At 46.0% G+C, this 23,819-nt stretch overlaps 1 protein-coding gene across 1 annotated transcript in view; it reads left to right on the top strand.

The window, feature by feature from the left end:
* Nucleotides 1-23,819, top strand: part of CAPG (capping actin protein, gelsolin like) — a 41,839-nt gene that overhangs the window by 5,670 nt on the left and 12,350 nt on the right. Inside the window, exons 5-8 of the mRNA XM_073588294.1 lie at nucleotides 3,855-4,019; nucleotides 12,521-12,670; nucleotides 14,136-14,231; nucleotides 14,306-14,432. Of these exons, the coding sequence (XP_073444395.1) occupies nucleotides 3,855-4,019; nucleotides 12,521-12,670; nucleotides 14,136-14,231; nucleotides 14,306-14,432 (538 nt within the window). The remainder of the gene's footprint in view (nucleotides 1-3,854; nucleotides 4,020-12,520; nucleotides 12,671-14,135; nucleotides 14,232-14,305; nucleotides 14,433-23,819) is intronic.

The following is a 23,819-nucleotide window of genomic DNA, read 5'->3' as shown; positions in this document are numbered from 1 at the left end:
ATGCAAAAAACTATTTTTTGCAATAAAAAGAGTCTTTTAGTGTGACAGCAGCCAAACATAAAAACCCGACATAAATCTGGTATCACTTTTATCGCACTGACCCAAAGAATAAAGTCGCCTAATCACTTACACCTCACAAGGAACAGCGTAAAACATAAATAAAACCAATTCTTCACATACTGTTGATTTTTTCATTCTGCCTCCCAAAGATCACAGTTAGGTTCGGCGCACATTTATCCTGCGCTCTGCGCTGAGCGCTTACACCAGGGTCTCCGTGTAAATCTCTGAAACAATTGAGACAGAACCTCTGGCAGTAGATTCTCTATAATGAGGCAGATGGATGCACTGTGGGCGCCGTCTTGTCTGTGATCCAGCGGTGGCCATCTTTTTAGGATTGCATAAAAGTGCCATAGGCCACAGTTTTGTGCACTTCTGAAAAGAAGGACACCGCAGAAAAGAGGCCAGACAGAGTCCAGAGTGGTCAGCATAGAGTGCCGGATAAATGTAATCCCAAATGTTATTTAAAATGTTCCCATTAAATGTTTTTTAACTCAATCAACAAAAAAGCAAGTCCCCTCTCAGGTCTGTAATCTGTTACCGGAAATATAGGGGGCTTCCACGTTAGTGGTAATACAAAGGCTCTGGAAAAGCGAAAAGGCTCCCCACCCACCAAAAGAAATTCAGCAAATTCTCCACTCCCATATCCAAATGCCCCTTCCCTTTTAAGACCCACAGTGTACCTACACCACATATTGCATCCAGGTTTTTCATTTCTGAAGCAATGAAAGCCTGCCTAAGTCACGGTGCATGCCTCCGGAAGCACGGGCAGTTCATAACGTACAGGTGACTGCAACGTACTGGTCACTACAGCGTACTGGTCACTACAACAGCAGTTTGCAATTTTCACTTTGCAACATTCATTACTGCTTGATTCTAGAAAATATCCATGTAGTCAAAATTGTCACTACACCTGTAGATAAATTAACAAAGGAGTGTAATTTCCAAAATGGGGTCACTTGAGAGTAGATTCTGCTCTTCTAGCAACTAGGGGCTCTGTATATGGAGTCAGCAAACTGTTCTAGGAAATCTGCGCTCCAGGAGGCAAACAGCGCTCAGTTCCTCCAGAGTCTCTTCGTATGGCTAAGCAGTACTGTACAGCCACATATGGGGTAATGCCACATTCAGTAGAAGTTCTGTGGTTAATTTTGGTAACATTTTAACTCACTTCTTGTGTGAAAATATAAAATCTGGGGCTAAAACAAAATTTTGGTGGTAAATTCAGTTATTTTTTTCTTCACTGCCCAATGGTATAAAATTCTGTGAAACACCCATGGTGTCAATATGATCACTGCACCCCTAGATAAATTTATTGAGGTGTAGTTTCTAAAATTGGGTCACTTATGGGGGGTTCTGCTGTTTTGGCACCTCATGGACTCTCCCAGTGGGTCATGGCACCTGCAAACCATAGCAGTAAAATCTGGCGCTCCTTACCTTCTGAGTTTTGCACTGTGCCTGAAAAATATTTCCAGATTACATGTAGGGTATTGGCGCACTCAGGAAAAAATGCACCTCAGTTTGTTGAAAAAAAAAAAAAAGTTTCCTATTAGCCCTTAGCAAAATTAAAAACTTGGGGCTAAAACAACATTTTAGTTGTAAAAATGTAATTTATTCTTTCTTCACCGCTCATTGGTATAAAATTCTGTGAGGCACATGTGTCAATATGATCACTACACCACTAGATGAATTCATCGGGGAGTGTAGTTTGTAAAATGAGTTCACATACATACATATATATATATATATATATATATATATATATATATATATATATATATAGGGTTTCTCTTCTGGCACCTCAGGGGCTCTGCCAATGTGACATGGCACCTTCAAACCATTCCAGCAAAATCTGACCTCCAATATGGCGTCTCTTCCCTTCTGAGCTTTGCACTGTGCCTCAAAAGTAGTATTTCGCCATATATGGGGAATCGGTATACTCAGGAGAAATTTCACGACAAACTTTATGGTGCAATTTCTCCTGTTATCCTTATGAAAATGCAAAATGTGGGGCTAAAATAACTTTTTTTTAGCAAAATGTGATTTTATTAGTTTCACGGCTCAACGTTCTAAACTTCTGTGATGCACCTGGGGGTTCAAGATGCTCACCAAACATCTAAATATATTCCTTGAGGGGTCTAGTTTCCAAAATGGGGTCACTTGTGGAGGGGTTCCACTGTTTAGGCACATCAGGGGATCTCCAAATGGGACATGGCACAGCATTTGATTACCAGTGATATGAAAGTGATATGTCACTGGTGATCGAATGCTGGGCTCCTCAGGGTCACCCCCAACAGCAGCTGCAGCAGCTCCTTTATGCGCAGTTCTGGCTGCTACTGTTGTGCACAAAAGTGTACATACCCCTGCAGAATGTTTGCTTTCTTGGCCTTTTTTCAGAAAATATGAATGATAACACCAACATTTTTTCTCCACCCATGGTTAGTGGTTGGGTGAAGCCATTTATTGTCAAACTACTGTGTTTTCTCCTTTTAAATCATAATGACAACCCAAAACATCCAAATAACCCTGATCTAAAGTTCACATACCCTGGTGATTTTGGCTTGATAACATGCACAGAAGTTGACACAAATGGGTATGAATGGCTACTAAAGGTACATCCTCACCTGTAACAAATGCAAGGAAAATTGTTCGGGATGCAAAGAAAAAACCCACAAATAACATCAGCTGAAATACTGGACTCTCTGAAAACTAGCGGTGTGGCTGTTTCAAGATGCACAATAAAGAGGCACTTGAATAAAAATGGGCTGGAAAAATAAGTACCTCCTTATTGTGCATCTTGAAAACAGCCACACCGCTAAACTGTAAACCTTTGAGCACAGCTGTATCTGAGTAATCATATGTACCTGCTTCTTCACTGCTGTGACTGACTCATGATATGCAGGTACACGGGGACTCGGAGAGAAGCCACAGAGGAGCACACAGGAGCTGCTGCTGCTGGAGGTCATTGTTCTTTCTCTGGCTGTAGAAAATACCTCAGTCCAGGAGAATGTAAGCAGGACGATGAGCTGAGCTTTCTGAACAAGGAGAAGAGGGGGTGACAGAGGGGGCGTATCCTGATACACAAGGGGGCGTATTGGCTGCTTCTCACTAATACAGTGCGGGAAAAGAAGCTCTTGGCCGGGACTACGGGACAGAATCTCAAAATCATGACGGTCCCGCTATATATGGGACGGTTGGGAGCCATGCATTTCACAGCTGGCAAAGAATTGTACGTATGTTTTATAGATTTTCTTGCAAATTGTCTCTTCAGAGAGAAAGAAGGCTGGAACTCTAGTGCTATAAGTAGCAATCCTAAAAGTCAATATTGACCGCGTACCGAGCCTTGTCACATGACTTAGGATAAAAGCCAAAACCAAAATCTCAATTTTGCAGACACCGTGTTTTGGGGTACTGCCTCTTGTCAGTGTAAACTGTGTTTGGCTGGGTGAAAGGCATCTGAATTGAAGGGGTATCATTTCGTGTAACATGTAAAACTATGCACATGTATTAGCAGTACTGTGATTTATTCTAGGATTTCATAGACAGAATCTTATAGACCACTCTGAGCTGTTCTCTTTTCTTCACTATCTGTCATTCAACCTTCTTAAGAAGCAGACGTTATTACTTTGTTGTGTAATCCAATGAAAATACAATGCCTATAGGAACCCTAGAAATTCCTTTTATCTGGTATCAGTGGGTCTTGATAGGTTTATCAAATTTTTTGCAATATCGGATTCCAGATTAAAGAAACCATACTGATAGCGACTCTGATCATTCCCATCCCTTTCTGTGTGTTATAGGATGGAGGAGTTTCTTCAGGTTTTCAACAAGCACAAAAGGATGCTGTTGCTCCTGCCAACCATCTGTACCATGTGAGGGGAAGGAAACAGATTCGGGCTACGGAGACTGACTTGACCTGGGAAAGTTTCAATACTGGAGATTGCTTTATTCTGGACACTGCAAAGGTAATAACAACAGGATGCTGTGATCAAGGGTGAGGAGGATTCTGGTGGTGTGATCTCACTTATAAAGGGGAATTGGAAAGGGGGCACTGATCTTACAGTAAAGAATGACATGCATAATGCCACCCTCTTGTCATCATTGTATTATTATACATTTTTGTTATTATTGTATTATTTTACCTTTAGTCCCATAGTTCTCATATTATGTGCCAACCACAAATATGACTGTATTAAAAGCCTTTTGAAAAGTTCAGATAGCGTACAAGTCATTATCCCGGTGTAGTCTGGAATTTATCTCATCATAGAACCTGATTTGGTTCATTTTACTGCAGCGTGCCACAATCAAACAATTGTGGGTTAAATTATTTTTATTGAGATATGTCAGAATAGCATTTCTTATAAAAATTTTTTCCCACAATAAAGTTTAGTTTTAAAAGTTGAAAGTTTCTGGGCTCAGTGGTTTTTTTTTTTTTTGTTTAACCCTTTTTGGATATTGGCACTACATTTGCTGTGCACCAGTCCTGTGGTGCAGAGATTTTCGTTATACTTGACTATTAGATATAAAAGGTATCTAATTCCTGCAGAACTGCGGGTTCTCTGAACCCAGTGATTGAGGACCGTTTTAGTATTTTCTTTTGTATGTGGCACCGCACTTTTTGCTGCTTATTCAAGTAACAAGTATTGTAGAATTTATTGCATGCCTAAACATGTCATCTACCATTGAATTTTTTCTGTGTAAATGCTGAAGGTAAGATTTTTTTAAAAAGGTATCGGCCTGTCACTCACCCTCTTCCGCCACTACAACCAGGCCATTTCTGAAAATAGTCTGAATCGCATTCTCAGGAACTGCTCTCCTGTGTTATTGAGTCTACGCTTAGGAGTTACAGCCCCTCCATTCATGGGATTATCATGGAGATGTCTAAAGCCCCCTTTACATTTAGCGATGCACCAGCGATCCCGACCATGATATGACCCGGTCAGGATCGCTGGTGCATCGCTAAATGGTCACTAGTGAGCTGCTAAACAGGCAGACTCACCAGCGATGTAGCAACGCAGCAGCGGTTGTTACTTACCTTTCAGACGCGGTGATCCTGACGTCCTCCCGCCCGCATCCAGCAGGAAGCAGCCGACGAGAAATGGACCTGGACGATCTCGCGCGATCAGCGATAACCAGCGGGGAGCCGGTCGGAGGTAAGTATCACATGTAGCGATATCGCTAGTGATATCGCTGCTGCATCACAAAATCGGTGACGCTTTAGCAATATTGCTAGCGATATCACTATGTGTAAAGCCCCCTTAAGATGCTGTCTATGGCTACAATCACAGTAATGGTGGTGATGGTCAGGTCAGATAAACCTTCAGGCAGAGGAGATATCGGTCCATCAGATCTATAGCCTGCCTATATAGGGGCTTACACCGCTAGGATCACTGATATGTATGATTATGAATGTTTAACCCCTTAACGACCGCCGATGCGCCTTTTAACGGCGTCATTTAAGGGTGCTTAAAGCACAGCGCTGTTTTTTAACGGCACTGAAGTTTAAGGTTATATCGCCCCCCAGCGTCAGAATTTCTACGGGATATCGGATGCTGGGGTTAACAGAGACCCCAGACAACATGATTTGGGTCGGTTTTTACCGACCACAGTGTTGCGATCGGTATAACGGTGACCGCAAAAAAAAGTCAGATTTTCCATTTAATTTCTCTCTCCTCTGATCAGGAGATCTGCCGGCCGGCACCCGGCAACAATAGATTTTTTTCTATTGGTTCATTTTGATCACTGTGATAGACCCTATCACAGTGATAAAAAAAATAGTAAATCAAACCCCCCTTTATCACCCCCTTAGTTAGGGAAAAATTAAATAAAAAAATATGTATTTACAATGCCATGCAAAAGTATTCGGCCCCCTGGAACTTTTCAACCTTTTCCCATATATCATGCTTCAAACAAAAAGATACCAATGTTAATTTTTGGTGAAGAATCAACAAGTGGGACACAATTGTGAAGTTGAACGAAATTTATTGCTTATTTTTAATTTTTGTGGAAATACAAAAACTGAAAAGTGGGGCGTGCAATATTATTCGGCACCTTTAACTTAATACTTTGTTGCGCCACCTTTTGCTGCGATTACAGCTGCAAGTCGCTTGTGGTATGTCTCTGTCAGTTTTGTACATCGAGAGACTGAAATTCTTGCCCATTCTTCCTTGGCAAACAGCTCAAGCTCAGTGAGGTTTGATGGAGATCGTTTGTGAACAGCAGTTTTCAGCTCTTTCCACAGATTCTCGATTGAATTCAGGTCTGGAATTTGACTTGGCCATTCCAACACCTGGATACGTTTATTTTTGAACCATTCCACTGTAGATTTTGCTTTAAGGCCCTGTCACACTAAGCGAGATCGCTAGCGAGATCGCTGGTGAGTCACTAGAACTGTGACGTTATAGCGATCTTACCAGCGAGATCGCTGTGTGTGACAGTGACCAGCGACCAGCCCCCCTGCCGGGTATCGCTGATCGTGCCCGAAATGTCTGGACATTTCTTTGGTCGCTCATGTCCCGCTGAGTTGCTTGTATCGTCACGTTTGACACCTAGCCTAACGACCTCGTTAGCGACTCAGAAGCAAGACAAGGCGGGGATTAGCGTTCCCGTTTCCACGCCTACCTCGGCTCCGATTGGTGGTCACTACAGCGTCCTGATTGGCGTCTGGGTAAATCAATCTGGAATCACGGCCCGTGAACGCTATTTGGACAGCCGGTGAACGCTACTAGGGCAGGCGGTGAACGCAAATAGGACATCGATGACCGTTACTCGGGTGTGCTAGCCAAAAGACGTGTTCGAGAACAATGAAGTGGAGCGCTAGTATGTCACCTTCTTTTAAATGCACGGCCAATCAGGACGTGGTAGCGTCCACCATTCAGAGCTGAGAGGGCTTGAGAAAGGGAGCGCAATCCACTCCTGTGTAAATATAGCGTCACACAGTACATCCCTCATCGAGGTGTGAATCGTCAATGGAACATGCAATGTGACAGGGTCCCAACAACCACCGACATCATTAAAAGGTCGCTATGACACGCTAGATCGTTGCTCCGTCGTTGGGTAGATTGGACTGTCTGACATCTCAATAGCGACCACATAGCGATGCGGCAACGATCCCTGTCGTGTCGTATCGCTGTCGGGATCGTTATAGCGTCACTAGGTGTGACGGGACCTTTATGCTTGTCATTGTCTTGTTGGAAGACAAATCTCTGTCCCAGTCTCAGTCTCCAACAAGTTTTCTTCAAGACTGGTCCTGTATTTGGCTCCATCCATCTTCCCATCAATTTTAACCATCTTCCCTGTCCTTGCTGAAGAAAAGCAGGCCCAAACCATGATGCTGCCACCACCATGTTTGACAGTGGGAATGGTGTGTTAAGGGTGATGAGCTGTGTTGCCTTTATGCCAAACATATCGTTTGGCACTGTTGCCAAAAAGTTCAATTTTAGTTTCATCTGATCAGAGCACCTTCTTCCACATGTTTGGTGTGTCTCTCAGGTGGCTTGATGCAAACTTTAACCCCTTCCCGACCTGTGACACAGCGTATGCGTCATGAAAGTCTGTGCCAATCAGACCTGTGACGCATATTCTGTGTCATGGAAGGATCGCGTTCCTGCGGGTCAGGTGACCGGGGTCACTGAATGGTCACCTGACCTGCAGGCACAGGATCCTTTGTGCTTTCCCCCCCGGGGGGGTGGCTTAGCCCCCCCGTGGCTATGATCGCTCTGATTGCCTGTTTCACTTTTGACATCCAATCAGAGCGATTGTAATATTTCACCAATGAAATTTGGTGAAATATTACAATCCAGACATGGCAGATGCTGCAATAGCACCTGCCATGGCAGGAGACCGAGATCCGACCCCCCCCCCACGACTAACGGGGCCGATCAGCCGCCGCCACCGACTGACGGCGACGATCAGCCGCCGCCGTCATCATCTGTTCCCCCTCCCCTTCCCTCCGCACCCCCCCACCTTCCGATGACCCCCCCCTCACCCTCCACGGTGCCTCCTATGTTCCCCTGGCCGTGCCGGTGTCCCTCCGTCCCGGATCATGGGCGCCGCCATCTTGGAAAATGGCGGGCGCATGCTGGAATCTGCCAGCTGCAGATTCATTCATTTATTTTGATCACTGTGATAAACCTCACAGTTTTCAAAATAAAAAAAAAGTAAATCACCGTCCCCCTTATCACCCCCATAGGCAGGCACAAATAATAAAATAAATATTTTGATTTTTCCATTAGGGTTAGGGTTGGAATTAGGGTTAAGAGTTAGTGGTGGGTTGGGGTTGGGATTAGGGTTAGGCTTGTGGTTATGATTAGGGTTGGGATTAGGGTTAGGGGTGGAGTTAGAATTGAGGGGTTTCACTAGGTCTCCAAACGCAACATGGCGCCACCATTTATTCCAGCCAATTTTGCGTTCAAAAAGTCAAACAGTGCTCCCTCCATTCCGAGCCCCGAAGTGTGCCCAAACAGTGGTTTACCCCCACATATGGGCTATCAGCATACTCAGGAAAAATTGCACATCTTTGGGGGTCTAATTTCTTCTGTTACCTTGGGAAAATAAAAAATTGAGGGCTAAAAAATTTTTTGTGGAAAAAAATGATTTTTTATTTTCACGGCTCAGTGTTATAAACTTCTGTGAAGCACTTGGGGGTTCAAAGTGCTCACGACACATCTAGATAAGCTCCTTGGGGGGGTCTAGTTTCCAAAATGGGGTCACTTGTGGGGGGTTTCAACTGTTTAGGCTCTGGGGCTCTGCAAAAGTAACATGACGCCCGCAGACCATTCTATCAAGTCGGCATTTCAAAACGTCACTACTTCCCTTCCGAGCCCCAACGTGTGCCCAAACAGTGGTTCCCCCCCCACATATGGAGTACCAGCGTACCCAGGACAAACTGGATAACAATTTTTGGGGTCCAATTTCTCCTGTTACCATTGTGAAAATAAAAAACAGCGGCTAAAAAATCATTTTTTGAGGAAAAAATAAATATTTTTATTTTCACGGCTCTGCATTATAAACTTCTGTGAAGCACCTGGGGGTTCAAAGTGCTCACTATACATCTAGCTAAGTTCCTTAGGGGGTCTAGTTTCCAAAATGGGGTCATTTGTGGGGGAGCTCCAAAGTTTAGGCACACAGGGGCTCTCCAAACACGACATGGTGTCTGCTAACGATTGGAGGCAACTTTCTATTCAAAAAGTCAAATGGCGCTCCTTCCCTTCTGAGCCCTGCCGTGCTCCCAAACAGTGGTTTCCCCCCCACACATGGGGTACCAGCGTACTCAGGACAAACTGGACAACTTTTGGGGTCCAATTTATCCTGTTACCCTTGGGATATAATATAAATAAAAAAATAGCGGGCTAAGAAATCATATGTACTCAGACCCTTTGCTCAGACACACATATTTAAGTCACATGCTGACCATTTCCTTGTGATCCTCCTTGAGATGGTTTTACTCCTCCATTAGAGTCCAGCTGTGTTTAATTAAACTGATAGGACATGATTTGTAAAGGCACACACCTGTCTATATATGACCTCACAGCGCATGTCTGACCAAATGAGAATCATGAGGTCAAAAGGAACTGGCCAATGAGCTCAGACAATTGTGGCAAGGCACAGATCTGGCCAAGGTTACAAAAGAATTTCTGCAGTACTCAAGCACAGTGGCCTCCATAATCCTTAAATGGATGAAGTCTGGGACCACCAGAAGTCTCCCTAGACCTGGCCGTCTGATGAGACAAACTTAGAGCTTTTTGGTGATAATTCTAAGCGGTATGTGTGGAGAAAACCAGGCACTGCTCATCACCTGCCCAATACAATCCCAACAGTGAAATATGGTGGTGGCAGCATCATGCTATGGGGGTGTTTTTCAGCTGCAGGGATAGTGTGGTGCTTGCAGGTACGCAGGATGGAGTGACGAGTCGCGAGACGGGTTTGTGCTTTTTATAATAACGTTTATAGGCCTAGAGGTAACTATCCTCAGTCTCAGCCTGACCAGCAAAAGGGGTAGCAACGGTTGCCCTTGCAGGGGCTCTATACAAGCAAACACAAATGGGGTAGAACACGAATAGCCGGTCACTATAGGGCCGCGGTATGGCCGACTACGGGTCCTTAATTATATAGTCAACTTAGCCGTCCAGACGTCCCTCGCCGTTCGGGATGGTGGTCTTTCGGCGTAGCAGTCGCTGGGCCCAGTTGCTGAAGCGATGACGAAGTCTTTGAGCGTTCCGGCTCTCTGATGATACTGGAGCACCACAGGCCCCGGCGGAGTCCTTGGACGGATGGGCTGCAGCCCCCGGACTGGGGCAAGTGGCAGAAATGCGGGGTGGCGAGGGGCAGGCCACCTGGCAGCTAACAGCTGCGACAGGGAGTCCGCGGCAAGCCGAGGCTCGGCCCCTGCCGCGGACCGGAGCGGGACAGTGGTGGCCGCCGACGGCACTGAACTTGCCGCGGCCGCCGACGGCACTGGACTTGCCGCGGCCACTGTTGAGAGCAGGGCGGCTGCGGGTGGCGGGGAACAGGCCGCAGCCGCGGACTGAGGTGAGGCGGCAGCGGGCGTGGACGACCGCGGGTAGGCCGCAGCCGCGGGCTGAGGTGAGGCGGCAGGGGCCACGGGCTGAGCTGGGGTCGTAGTGGCCACGGGCTGGAGCGGGGCAGCAGTCCCAGATGGTCATCTTGGCACCGTCCCTCTGGAGTCCTCAGTGAGCGTCTTCCCTGGCACTGGTAAGTCGCTCTAGCTTCCAGTCGCTCCCACGGTCTCCTGCTGCCTCTGTCCCGGTCTGCTGACTCATCGTCCCGGGCGTTTCCCGCCCCCTTTATACTGGCTCCTCCCCCAGCCCATCTGTCTATCACAACGGTCCGTCCCTGAACTCTGTCCCCCGGGGAAAGTTTCCCCCGGAACCTAGATGACAGCTCCCTTGGTTTTCGGCCCAGACACTCGACGGGGGCCGTTCCTCCCACAATAGGACGACTGGTTGCAATTGAAGGAAACATGAATGCGGCCAAGTACAGAGATATCCTGGATGAAAACCTCTACCAGAGCGCTCTGGACGTCAGACATGGCCGAAGGTTCACCTTCCAGCAAGAAAATGACCCTAAGCACACAGATAAAATAACAAAGGAGTGGCTTCAAAACAACTCTGTGACCATTCTTGACTGGCTCAGCCAGAGCCCTAACCTAAACCCAGTTGAGCATCTCTGGAGAGACCTGAAAACGGCTGTCCACCACCGTTCACCATTCAACCTGATGGAACTGGAGAGGATCTGCAAGGAAGAATGGCAGAGGATCCCCAAATTCAGGTATAAAAAAAAACTTGTTGCATCATTCCCAAGACGACTCATGGCTGTACTAGCTCAAAAGGGTGCTTCTACTCAATACTGAGAAAAGGGTCTGAATACTTATGACCATGTGATATCAGTTTTTCTTTTTTAATAAATTTGCAAAAATTTCTACTTTTTTTTTTTCAGTCAAGATGGGGTGCAGAGTGTACATTAATGAGAAAAAAAACCTTTTTTTTTTCAATTTACCAAAAAGCTGCAATGAAACAAAGAGTAAAAAATGTAAAGGGGCCTGAATAGTTTCCGTACACACTGTAAATAATTGGCCCTGCCATGACGCACCAGTCACCTGTATTTGGTTTGAACAGTCATTTTGTGCTGACAGAGTCTCTTTATTAGATTTACTCATACGTAGATACTTCATACACAAGGCAGATTTTAAAGTATAAAAAAAGCTTTTACAGACATCATTGACACTTGGAGAGGAGTTAGGCTGTTTGCACACGTTGCGGATTCTGCTGCGGGTCCGCAGCGTTTTTGGCCCTGCGGATCCACAGCAGATTTTGCTGCGTTGTACAGTACCATTGTATTCAATGGAAATGTAAAAAATGCAGTGCACATGCTGCGGATTATTCTGCGGTTTCAAATCCTCAGTATGTCAATTCTATGTGCGGAATCCGCAGCGGTTTTACACCTGCTCCATTGTCCAAGTGTCAAACAGCAGGGGAAAACCGCAGGCAAACCCGCAGGTCTTTTGACCTGCGGATTTACCTGCGGATTTTTACAAATCCGCAGCACCATCCACTACGTGTGCACATGGCCTTATTGCGACATATGCCTAGAATTAAAAGCTTAGCTTTCAACATTTTTCCAAACCAAAGTGCAAGAAAAGAGTGCACACAAGAATATTGCACAATGCTTTACATCCAGTTCTCAATTTATCATGAAGGTGGCAATAATAAAGTAATATCGTAAGAACACAGTCTGAGAACTCCATTTATCTCATGAAGATGAACCCTGTCCATATATCCTAGTATGCTCCTCAATAGTGCGAGCAGAGACACAATAGCCCCCATTCCATACCAACTACATGGTGCCTGTAGCCATCAGCTAGGCTTAATGCTCTTCCCCTCAACTATTGACTATGTAATGGCGCCACTGGTCTAACACCACTGATATTGTTCTCATTACTCCCTAGGTTATTTATGTCTGGTCGGGGTCTCAGTCAAATATACTTGAGAGGAACCGTGCCCAGGATCTGGCCAATCAGATACGAGACAGCGAACGTCGGGGAGCTGCAAAGGTGGAAATTATACAAGAAGGAGAGGAGCCAGAAGAAATGATCCAGGTATCACCCACTACCCAACAAGGGCTTGTCGAGAAAGGGAAAGCCCAAAGGACGAAAAGCATGTTTGGGTTTTTCAAGCACTTGGGTCCCTTCTGTGACATTGGTCACAACACCTGAAAGGGGAATAGCCCAACTGCATTTCTATTGCCATGATATGCCTCAATCCCCAAAGCGTGCAAAGTGTTTATTTAAGAGGGAAAAAAAAACCTTTGCAATTTACATATTAAAAATGCTCAGTTTTTCAAGAACAAAATAATTTTTTTTCACTTCTTTGCTGCTTGTTGCCTAGGATAATCGGCTACTGCTGCAGTCTACTGAGATATGCGCAGTGCTTGCAAGTTTTTTTTTTTTTAAAATAGAGATAGTAATGCTGTGAAGCTGGCCAGGATAGCAGGACTACACGGTTAGCTCCCAACCCGGTCAGCTTCAGTGCAACTGTGTTCCTCCGAAACTCCAAAGGCAAAAGCAGTCTATGCTTGCAGCATCTGAGCCCGCATAGATTGTTCCGCTGGCCCTATGAATCACAAAAGCACACCGGCAAGTAGGAAGCCTGAGGAGTGATCCTGCCGACGAGACGACAAACCTTTAACCACACTTAAAAGCTGAGGGGAAAAAAAAGGGAAGGAGGGTGACTGAAGTTTTAAGAAATGGTTAGTTTTCCAAAATTACAACTCTCGTGACTAAAGACCTTCATTCACATTAGACAAGCGTCAGCAGGTTTGGATAGCAGCCTAATGTGTACGGAAGGTGCCCACACAACAGATTGTCGAGGTAGATGTTGATTGGACAAGTCCGATATTCGATTGCCATTTGCCTTGTTCTCCTGGAGATTAGCTGCTGCCAGTCACTTCTGTTGACAGCTCTCATGGAGAATACAGGAATGCTCCTATGTATGGAGGAGCTAGCAGAGATGGCTGGATGCCAAACGATTGTTCGTCCGATAGCCATCTAATGTGTTTGGGCGGTTTAAAGCACCACTCCAGCATTTTGTTTTTTTACCCACTGGAGTGGTGCTTTAAGCGCAAGTCCCTTGCCCCGTTCATATACTTCACCATTTTTGAGCACCGCTCTGGTCCTGCTGCACCATCTTATGAGCGCATCTTCTAAGTTGCAAGTCTACGAGAGCCATGACGAGTCTGTCATAGACTAACATAGATTAGTGGCCTCCGGCGCACTCCTTGAAACACCGGAGCAAACAGTAGGTCACAAAAAAAATATATATATATGCAGTGGCGAAAATAGATGAAAACGACAGAAGGCTAATATCAGAGACATGGGGCAAGGAACTTGGATTTTAAGCGCCACTACAGCGGTGAAATATTTTACTGAAAAAAAAACCCATAAAAAAGCATGAGTGGTAGTGAAATATATAGTCTACTAAATGGGCAATATATACCCAAAAGGTATATTCTGTATTGCTACCTTCAAATTCACAATATTCAGAGATAATTTGTGTAATTTCTAGATTTTGGGGAAAAGACCAGAATCTCTCAAAGAAGGATGTGCTGAGGATGACAAAGAAGCAGATAAAATACATACAAGAGGAGCTGTGCTTTATCAGGTATACACCAATTAATGCTTTAGTGTGGCACCAAGTTCATGTTACAGTCTCACAGGCATTGTCAAATGGCACAGGTCTCAAACGCAAGCGGCAAGATGCAGGTGTCTCGAGTGGCCGATGGGGCAATCTTCCGAAAAGAGCAGTTATTATCAGATGACTGTTTCATCCTGGACACTGCGGGGAAACTCTACGTTTGGAAAGGTATTCATAGCTTATAATGAGCAGCAACCAAAGTGCATATAATGTTAAGCAAACCATTACAAAGCAGAACAGTTACGCTAGTCACATTGGCAGTCGAGTGACTGACTGACAAAGTAAATCTGGCACTTAGTAATATATTTAGAAACTAAGTTTAGAAACAAGTCTACCTTTTTACGCTATGTAATAAACTTTAAACAACATTGCTTTTTACGTAGAAAAAAAACCCCTCTAGAAATCAAATAGGTAGTCCTATCGTCATGAACCAGCAACACGCTAGAGTAGGTCATTGTAAAGTCCTGCGACATCTGGTGACTAGTGATGAGCGAACAAGTGCAGATAAGGCGTTACTAACAGTGTCTTCAGCATGCTTGAAAAATATAAATCCTACACAAAACACGGAGATATATTCCAAAAAAATATGATAAAAATACATTTTATTGTTGCAAATACATAGAAACTGGTACGAAATACAGACAAATGACAAAAGTGCTCATACAAGGCTCACATGTGGTAACCGCTAACAACACCCTATATAGCAGATTGGGTAATGAATGTATATGAAGCAATGAATCTCAATGCTGCCAATATGTTCATATCATAACGATATTATATATGCATAGTGCACAGGCCACCATATAGGGAGAACAGAGCTATCACACTCCAAACAATTAATTAGATAGAGCACAATACAAAGAGTTAATATCATACCCATATAGTAACTGCACGTGAGCGCGGCACAAGACAGAGCAGCCCCGATGTGCGTTTCGCGTGGGCTTCCTCGGGGGGCTGTGTCTGTGTGTTGGACATATGGCCATTTTATGTAGGGGATCCTGGTGTACATAATTCTTAGCGCCATTATCGGCGCATGCGCAGTGTTAGGCAAGACGCCACAAAGCATCGCCCACAGCCGCCCATGTGACCGGAAGGCAGAGGGAAATCCCTCATGACGTCAATAGCCTCCCGTGTCACCGCTAGCCGCCGGAGAGTTGAATCATGGGAGCCACCACACTGGGCATGCGCACACACTGAAGCCACCATCTTTAATAGGGGCAGAAAAGAGGGCAAAGATGTCGCTGTATCTCATGTTGATATAGACAATATTATAGTGAGTAAAAAAGATATAAATACCGCAAAATCTCATATTAATGAGAACAATAATAAAGTGCAACATGTGACTATTATAATAGCAAGGGCAATAAAAAAATCACCCCTGCTAAACAGACAATATAAATATAATTATGCAATAAAACATAATATATACAAATTTATATGTGATAACAACAAAAATAAATGTATATGTGAAGTATGAATACTAGGATTATACTAATGAAATCCCAGGAAAAAAGGGGGAATTATGTTGTGAATGACAAGAAATATATATAATACATAGTGATAATACATCAACATATAAAGATACAAAAAAAAACCCCATATGGAATAATCAACCCAGTAGTGAAAGGACCGCTTCAGGATAGCCGTATCTTGAATAGCCAATTATTCTGAATCCACTCGATGATCCCCAATCATAAGATACTCGAACATCAGACAATGATGGAATGAATACAATGAGCGATAATACTAAATAAACAAAAAAACAACAACACAAATTAAAATCCATGAAATAGGGACATAGTTCATATTAGAATTACTTACAAAAAAGATGCGAAACTCAGCTGCTCGTTCAGGCCTAGAGGACTCATAGTCCCTAGGACAATGATCCAACGACATTCCACCTGTGCCAATAAACGTTTCATATCCCCACCCCTAATGCCGCATCTAATTCTGTCAATGCCAAAGACCCGCAAGTCACCGGGGTTGGATTTATGATGTATTTTAAAATGTTGTGGAACAGTTTTTAGAAGTGCAATGTCCTCCACCTCCTTTGCTGCTATGATATCTCTGACATGCTCACGAGTGCGAATTCTCAATTCGCGTGATGTCAGTCCCACATACAAAAGATTACAAGTACACTTAGCCACATAGACTACAAATGTAGTACTACATGAAATATACTCTGTAATTTTAAAATCTTTTTGGCCATCAGCAGACATAAAGGAAGTGGTACGCAGGGGCGTATCTAGGGGGGGCAGCCGGCAGGGGGTGCAGTCCGGGCCGCGTAATGCAGCGGTCCGCAGTGTCCTCCCTGGCGGCTGCGTTCTGCCGCCCCCCTGGCCTGAGAGTCGGCGGTTCTCTGTGTCAGCTGTCAAGCTGACAGCTGGCGCAGAGAAGGTGCGCGTGCAGGCTCCCAGGCAACAATTGTACTGGCATCAGTACAATTGCAGCTCTGACCGCCGGGCCAGAGCGACATCAGTAGCGTGACATGTCATGTGATCACGCTGCTGACGTCACTCCCCGGCGCCCAGAGTGAACGCTAAGCGCTGGTGGTAAGTGTGCTCCAATGTGGAGCTGAAGAAACCACCGAAGATGGGGGATGTTAATGTGTGGCGATGGGGGTTAATAAGTGGGGATGGGGTTAATGCGTGGGGGGTTAATGAGTGGAGATGAGGTTAATGTGGGGATTAATGTGTGGGGGGTTAATAAGTGGGGATGGGGGTTAATGTGTGGGGGGTAAAGAGTGTGGATGGGGGTTACTGTGTGGGGGTAAAGAGTGTGGATGGGGGTTAATGTGTGGCGGGTTAATGAGTGGGGATGGAATTAATTTGTGGAGGGTTAATGAGTGGGGATGGGGGTTAATGTGTGGGGGATTTGGAGTGGGGGGGTACATAATGTGTTGGGGGATTTGGGAGTATGGACGGGGGGTTAATGAGTGGGGATGGGGGTTATTGTTTGGGGGGGTAATGAGTAGGGATGGGGTTAATATGTGGGGGATTTGGAGTGGGGGGTACATAATGTGTGGGGGGATTTGGGAGTGGGGATGGGGGGTTATTTAATGTGTGTGAGGGATTTGGAGTGTGGATGGGGGTATTTAATGTGTCTGAGGGATTTGGAGTGGGGATGGGGGATTTAATGTGTGGGGAGATTTGAGGACACAGTATGTATGAGGAAACAGTATGGGGGTAGGGTGCAGACAGTATGGGAAGCGAACGGGTTAATGTATGTGGACACAGTATCGGGAGTCAGGGGTATGTGTGAGGGGGTAAATATATGATGAGACAGTATGGTGAACAGGTGGGATGTTAGAGGAGACAGTATGAGGAGGGAGGGGAATAGTGTGAGGTGACAGTATATTGCAGACATTTTTATTTAGGGGCATTATAATGACACTTCTATCTTTAAGAGCAACGTGTGGAGATTTGCTGCAGAAGACCGGAGAAGATGGAAGTCTGCAGAGACGGCTGTGGATGAGAAAACTCATCATGGGGTTTGGACACGAAGAAGAAAAGGAGAACGATTCCAGAGACGACGTCATCTAGAAGGTACCTGGATGTAAATGTTATTTGTGATACTGACTTATTCTCATGTTTTTATTTGTTAGGAGCATTAAAGGGCTTGTTTAGGTTTGTACGGAGTCTGCAGTCATTCCTTGTGACTGCAGACTTCTGAATTCTCACAGTGTTCACTGAACGCTGTCAGGATTCTCTCGTGCCGGTAATTTACATACGAGGGGCGATCCAAAAGTAATGATAATCAATAATAAACACAATGAATATAGTAAAAAAATTTTTTTTATTTTTCTACATAGTCTCCTAACAAGTCTATACATTTAGTCCATCTCTTTTCTAAACTTAGAATTCCCTTCGAAAAAAATTCTTGATCTTGACCCTCAAAAAACTCCCCAACAGCGGTTATCACGTTGCTATTGTCGTCAAATTTCTTTCCCCGGAGGTGTTCCTTGAGCCGAGGAAAGAGAAAGAAGTCACTGGGGGCTAGATCTGGCGAATAGGGGGGGTGTTCCACCAGTTCAAAGCCCGCTTCTTGAATGGTAGCCATGGTAACTGCAGCTTTGTGAGCCGGTGCGTTATCTTGGTGAAACAGCACTCCAGCCCGCAGTTTGCCGCGCCTTTTCTCCTTGATAGCCTCCTGCAATCTTCTTATTTGTTCTGCGTAGTAGGAGCCCGTAATAGTGGCAACCTTCTCCAAATAGTCCACCATAATAATTCCTTCAGCGTCCCAAAAAACGGACGCCATAACCTTCCCTGCTGAGCTTGACACTTTGCATTTCTTCGGCGTCGGTTCGTCGGCTCGTTTCCATGTCATCGATTGTTGTTTAGTTTCGGGATCAAAGTGGTGGATCCAGGTCTCATCCATGGTCAAAAAACGTGACAAAAAATTCTCCTTGTCTGCTTGGAACTTTTCGAGATTTGCTATTGAAAAGTCAACTCGTTTCTTCTTTTGCTCGTCGGTTAACATTTTTGGCACCCAACGCGCGGAGACCTTTCTCATATGCAATTCTTTTGCAAGGATTCTTTGAATACTGCCATATGAGATCCCTGTGACCTCAGCTACATGCCTGATAGTCACTCTTCGATCTGCCAACACAACTTCAACTTTTTTCACGTTTTCTTCATTGAGGGACATGGATGGGCGTCCTTCGCGATGTTCATCTTCCGTCGATGTTCTTCCCAGCTTAAATTCCTTGGCCCAACGTGCAACTGTGGAATATGTAGGAGAAGAGTCCCCCAATGTTTCCACCAAGTCGCTGTGTATGTCTTTGGTAGACATTTTTTTCAAGCAGAGGTATTTGATGACAGCTCTGAGCTCGTTTTTTTCCATTTTGATGTTCACTCCTCGGCAGTTCATATTCAAATGAATGTAGCTCCCGGGAATCGTGGCCTATTTAAGTGATTTTTTTTTCCTGATCTAGTGGGTACCTAAGAGAGAAGAAAACATTTTATTTTAATTTCTGTGTGCAATAGAAATAACCGATTATCATTACTTTTGGATCGCCCCTCGTACATGCGGTTGCATGCTGACTAGACATGTGTGGCCTCACTCATTGAAAATGAACGGAGCGAGGCCGGGCACGTCTAGTCGGAATGTGGCCAGAAGTATATAAATCACATACTTGTGCTGACATGACTGTACATCGGCAAGGGAGAATCCTAAAAGTGTGCAGTGCATTCGTTGTGAGAATTCAGAAGCTGCAATGTCAGGATTCAGCTCTGCAGGTTCCAGTAGTCATCACACGGACACTTCACTCATATGCGATTTTCATACTTGACAACGAGCTTCTCTCCCTGCTTTCAGTTTTTTACTGAACATTGAGAGCATTAGGGAGAGCAGCTCGTGGGTACATGGCTAAGTGTGCAAGTCGCATATGTACTTGGTGTGGGGGGGCCGCCAAACCAAATTCTTGCCCCGGGTGCCAGGAAGCCTAGATACGCCTCTGGTGGTACGGACATGATTTCGGCATGCTAGGCAGTCCCCACAGGGATAAAAACCCCATTTTCGTTTGCCAGCTCCAAAGGGATCAGGTTTTTTGGGGACATAATGACTCTGTACCAGAATATCTCTCAGATTCCTACTCCTCCTGGCCATCATGAGGGGAGAATCCGAGAGATATCTGGACAGCGTCTGGTCAGTTTTCAATATTGGCCAATGTCGTTTGAGAATCGATCTCATAGTCTCCCACCTGTGATTAAATGTGGATATAAACCGAATTCTTAAATCCTCTTTTTTGACCTTCTTGTTCATTGTGAGCAGTTCAGTCCATTTAGAACTTCTCGCGCGATACTATCCTCTCTTAATACTCCTCTTACTATATCCTCGCGCTTGAAATCTCTCCCCAAGGTCCACAGATTGACGCTCAAATGTCTCCTCAGTAGTACAAATCCTCCTCATCCGTAAAAACTGTCCAATAGGAATCGTTGCTTTGTGGCGTCTTGCCTAACACTGCGCATGCGCCGATAATGGCGCTGAGAATTATGTACACCTGGATCCCCTACATAAAATGCCCATATGTCCAACACACAGACACAGCCCCCCGAGGAAGGCCACGCGAAACGCGCGTTGGGGCTGCTCTGTCTTGTGTCGCGCTCACCTGCAGTTACTATATGGGTATGATATTAACTCTTTGTATTGTGTTCTAATTAATTGTTTGGAGTGTGATAGCTCTGTTTTCCCTATATGGTGGCCTGTGCACTATGCATATATAATATCGTTATGATATGAACATATTGGCAGCATTGAGATTCATTGCTTCATATACATTCATTACCCAATCTGCTATATAGGGTGTTGTTAGCGGTTACCACATGTGAGCCTTGTATGAGCACTTTTGTCATTTGTCTGTATTTCGTACCAGTTTCTATGTATTTGCAACAATAAAATGTATTTTTATCATATTTTTTTGGAATATATCTCCGTGTTTTGTGTAGGATTTATAGTATAGTGGAGTTTCCCGAGTCATTCTAATGTCCAAAATTAAGGTTTGTTACCTATATGAGTAATGGATGTGTATTGGTAGTTTATATTATTATGCTTGAAAAATGTTAGATTATTCGGTCGTCCATGACAGCACCACCTGAGAGAGGGGATCCACCCCTTAGGAACAGGAAACCTACAGATACAAAAAGGGTGGCACCTCTCCCACGCATCAGTTGGTTTCCTGTTCCTAGAGGACAGGACTCTCTACAGATCATCCGTCATGGAGTCGTCGTTGAGTACCCAGGCCGGCTGACCGACTCAGGTAGCGAGGGGGTCTCCTACCTCGGTCAGTGCGGGGTCCCTGGAAGCGCCACGGTGGGGCCGGGTAGGTCACCATGGCAGTGGACGGAGCAGGTGGAGCAGGGGTCCGGTGGATGCCGTCTCCAAAAACGCCAGCACCTGGTACGTATGCCCCGGTCCTGCTGCGCTTCCCCAGGCCCGGTCCTCCCGGTCAGTGCTGGCCCCTGGCGGGCTCATGGCGGCGTGCGCAGAGGGGCAGTGGGGCATTCCGGCCAGGAGGCGCTGCGCGGCTCCTTCGCGCGCGCTCCCGCAGGGCTCTAATGAGCGGCGGAAGTGACGCGACGGAAGGGGCGGAGCGATAGCGCCGATACCGGAAGTCGGGTGCCGGCCGGCCTCCGGCGCGCGCCGCGGGTGCATGCCCGTCCGGGGGTCGCGCGGCGACCCGGGTAAGGCGAGGGGGGCCGGCGCATGGGGGAGGGAGTGCGGAAAGCCGGGTGGGTGGTGCTATGGCAGGATACCTGCTGACCCGGACACCAGGAGGCCATATAAGGCAGATGGGGATGCCGCTGGGGTGCTTCTGAAGGCCCCAGCAATGGATTCAACGGAAGCCCCCTTGGACCAGCAGGACAAGGCGCAGGAGCGCCCGCAAAAACAGGCCACGACAAAACCGCTTGCGAGTGGCCAGCAGAAAAAACAGAGACGAACTAGCGACCAGAGCCGCGAAAGTTCCTCCAGAAAGGACCCCCCTGCCTCCCTCCGTGATCCGGTACCTGCTTCATCTGCATGGGTAAGAGATCTCCGTGAATGTACCCTGATGCAGTGTTCCCTTATGTTTTTTTTCAGGGGAAGAAGGCTACGGGAAAACAGAAGCACAGGGAATGTGCCCTCTGTAGTTCCCCCCTACCAGATGGCCACCCTAAAAAATTATGCCAACCATGCATTCGGCAAACGGTAGGGGTTATTAAAGACAGGGAGTCCAGGGGTAGATTGTCAGGCCCTTATACTCTCCCCCGTTTATGCAGGTAGCGGAAGAGACACCTGACTTCACTTCGAACCTGAGAGAGATGATCAGGGCAGAAATGAAAGTCTTACCTCAAAGAGAACCTTCTAGGAGAAGAGAGGCTAGTGGTTCAGGCTCGGAGACCTCAGTCGCCCCTAGGAAAGGTGACAACTCCTCGGACTCCTCGGCCTCCTCGTCGTCTTCCTCGGATGAAGACTCTAGCCGGTTCTGCTTCCCCTTAGACCAGATGGACAGATTAGTGAAAGCAATACGGTCCACCATGGGGGTAGCGGACAAAAAACGGGAACTCTCAGCACAGGACATAATGTTCGGGGGTCTAGACCCCAAAAAACGCAGAGCTTTTCCATTAAACGATAAGGTTCAGAACCTAATTGACAGAGAATGGAAGAGACCGGAAAAAAGGGGCTCCATGCCACCAGCCTTTAAGCGGAGATACCCCTTTGATAACCCGGTAGTAAACAGATGGGATAAAGCCCCGAAACTAGACGCAGCAGTAGCCAAAGCATCTAAAAATCTGCCATACCATTTGACGATATGGCCTCCTTGAAAGATCCGCTAGATAAAAAAGCGGATTCTTTTCTTAAAGGGACATGGGAGATGTCAGCAGGCGCGTTAAGACCAGCGGTAGCTGCCACCTGTACAGCCAGATCGATGATGGTCTGGCTAGATCAGCTGGATTCCGAGCTAAAAGACGGAGCTTCAAGATCATCTATTCGGAAAAGTTTGCCGATCATTCAGAATGCCGCGGCGTTTTTAGCCGATGCTTCTGCAGACTCTGCAAGAATGGCGGCTAAAGCCGCGGGTCTATCTAATGCAGCGCGAAGAGCGCTCTGGTTAAAATGTTGGCCAGGAGATATTCAAGCCCGGTCCCGTCTCTGTTCAATTCCCTGCGAGGGGGAGTACCTATTCGGCCCTGTCTTGGACGAATTGTTAGAGAAAGCTGGAGATGACAAAAAGAAATTTCCCAGTCTCCCGAACCCCTCGTACAGACGTCCTTTTACCAGAAAAGGTTTTTTCCGGAGAAGGCCGTCCAGAGATTAGGGCAGATGGGAGGAGAAAAAAAGGAAAGGTACAGGATTCATGTTTGGAGGGGGGCGCCAGGAAGGTCCAGCTCGAGATACGAAAAAGCCGCCCCAATGACTAGTTACCCCGGTAGGAGGGAGACTAGCTGCCTTCTACCCATCCTGGTCTCTGATCTCTAATAGCAGCTGGATATTGGGGATAATAGCCGTGGGACTACGACTAGAGTTTTCTAGGGTTCCCCTTGATCAATTTAAAATCACCCCACTCAGGTCGTCTGCTTCAGAACAAGCTGCCCTGGAGGCCGAGGTTCATGACCTGTGCGCCAAAAAAGTCCTGATAGAGGTTCCAGAGGCAGAATGGGGGAAGGGATTCTACTCCCCTCTGTTCCTGGTCCGCAAACCAGACAGCTCCTTTAGGACAATAATAAACCTTAAGGCCCTCAACAAGTTTTTGGTCATACGTCCTTTTAAAATGGAAACAATTAAATCTGCAATAAAATTGCTGTTCCAAAACTGCTTTATGGTGGTGTTAGATCTGAAAGACGCATACTACCATATACCCATCCATGCAGGCCATCAGCGGTTTCTCAGAGTGGCGGTTCAGTTGGATGGGTCAATTCGACATTTCCAATATGCGGCCCTCCCTTTTGGAGTGGCAGTCGCTCCCCGAGTGTTTACTAAAGTAATAGCGGAGGTCATGGCCCATCTACGTGAATCGAACAGTCTGGTGATCCCCTACCTGGACGATTTTCTTATTGTAGGTAAAACGGCGAATCA

The sequence above is a fragment of the Dendrobates tinctorius genome, unplaced genomic scaffold (genome assembly GCF_039654945.1).
Source record: "Dendrobates tinctorius isolate UK_male_01 unplaced genomic scaffold, ASM3965494v1 ptg000103l, whole genome shotgun sequence".
Lineage (NCBI taxonomy): Eukaryota > Metazoa > Chordata > Amphibia > Anura > Dendrobatidae > Dendrobates > Dendrobates tinctorius.
The sequence above is the reverse complement of the archived record's forward strand: the minus strand, read 5'-3'. Positions and strand labels throughout refer to the sequence as shown.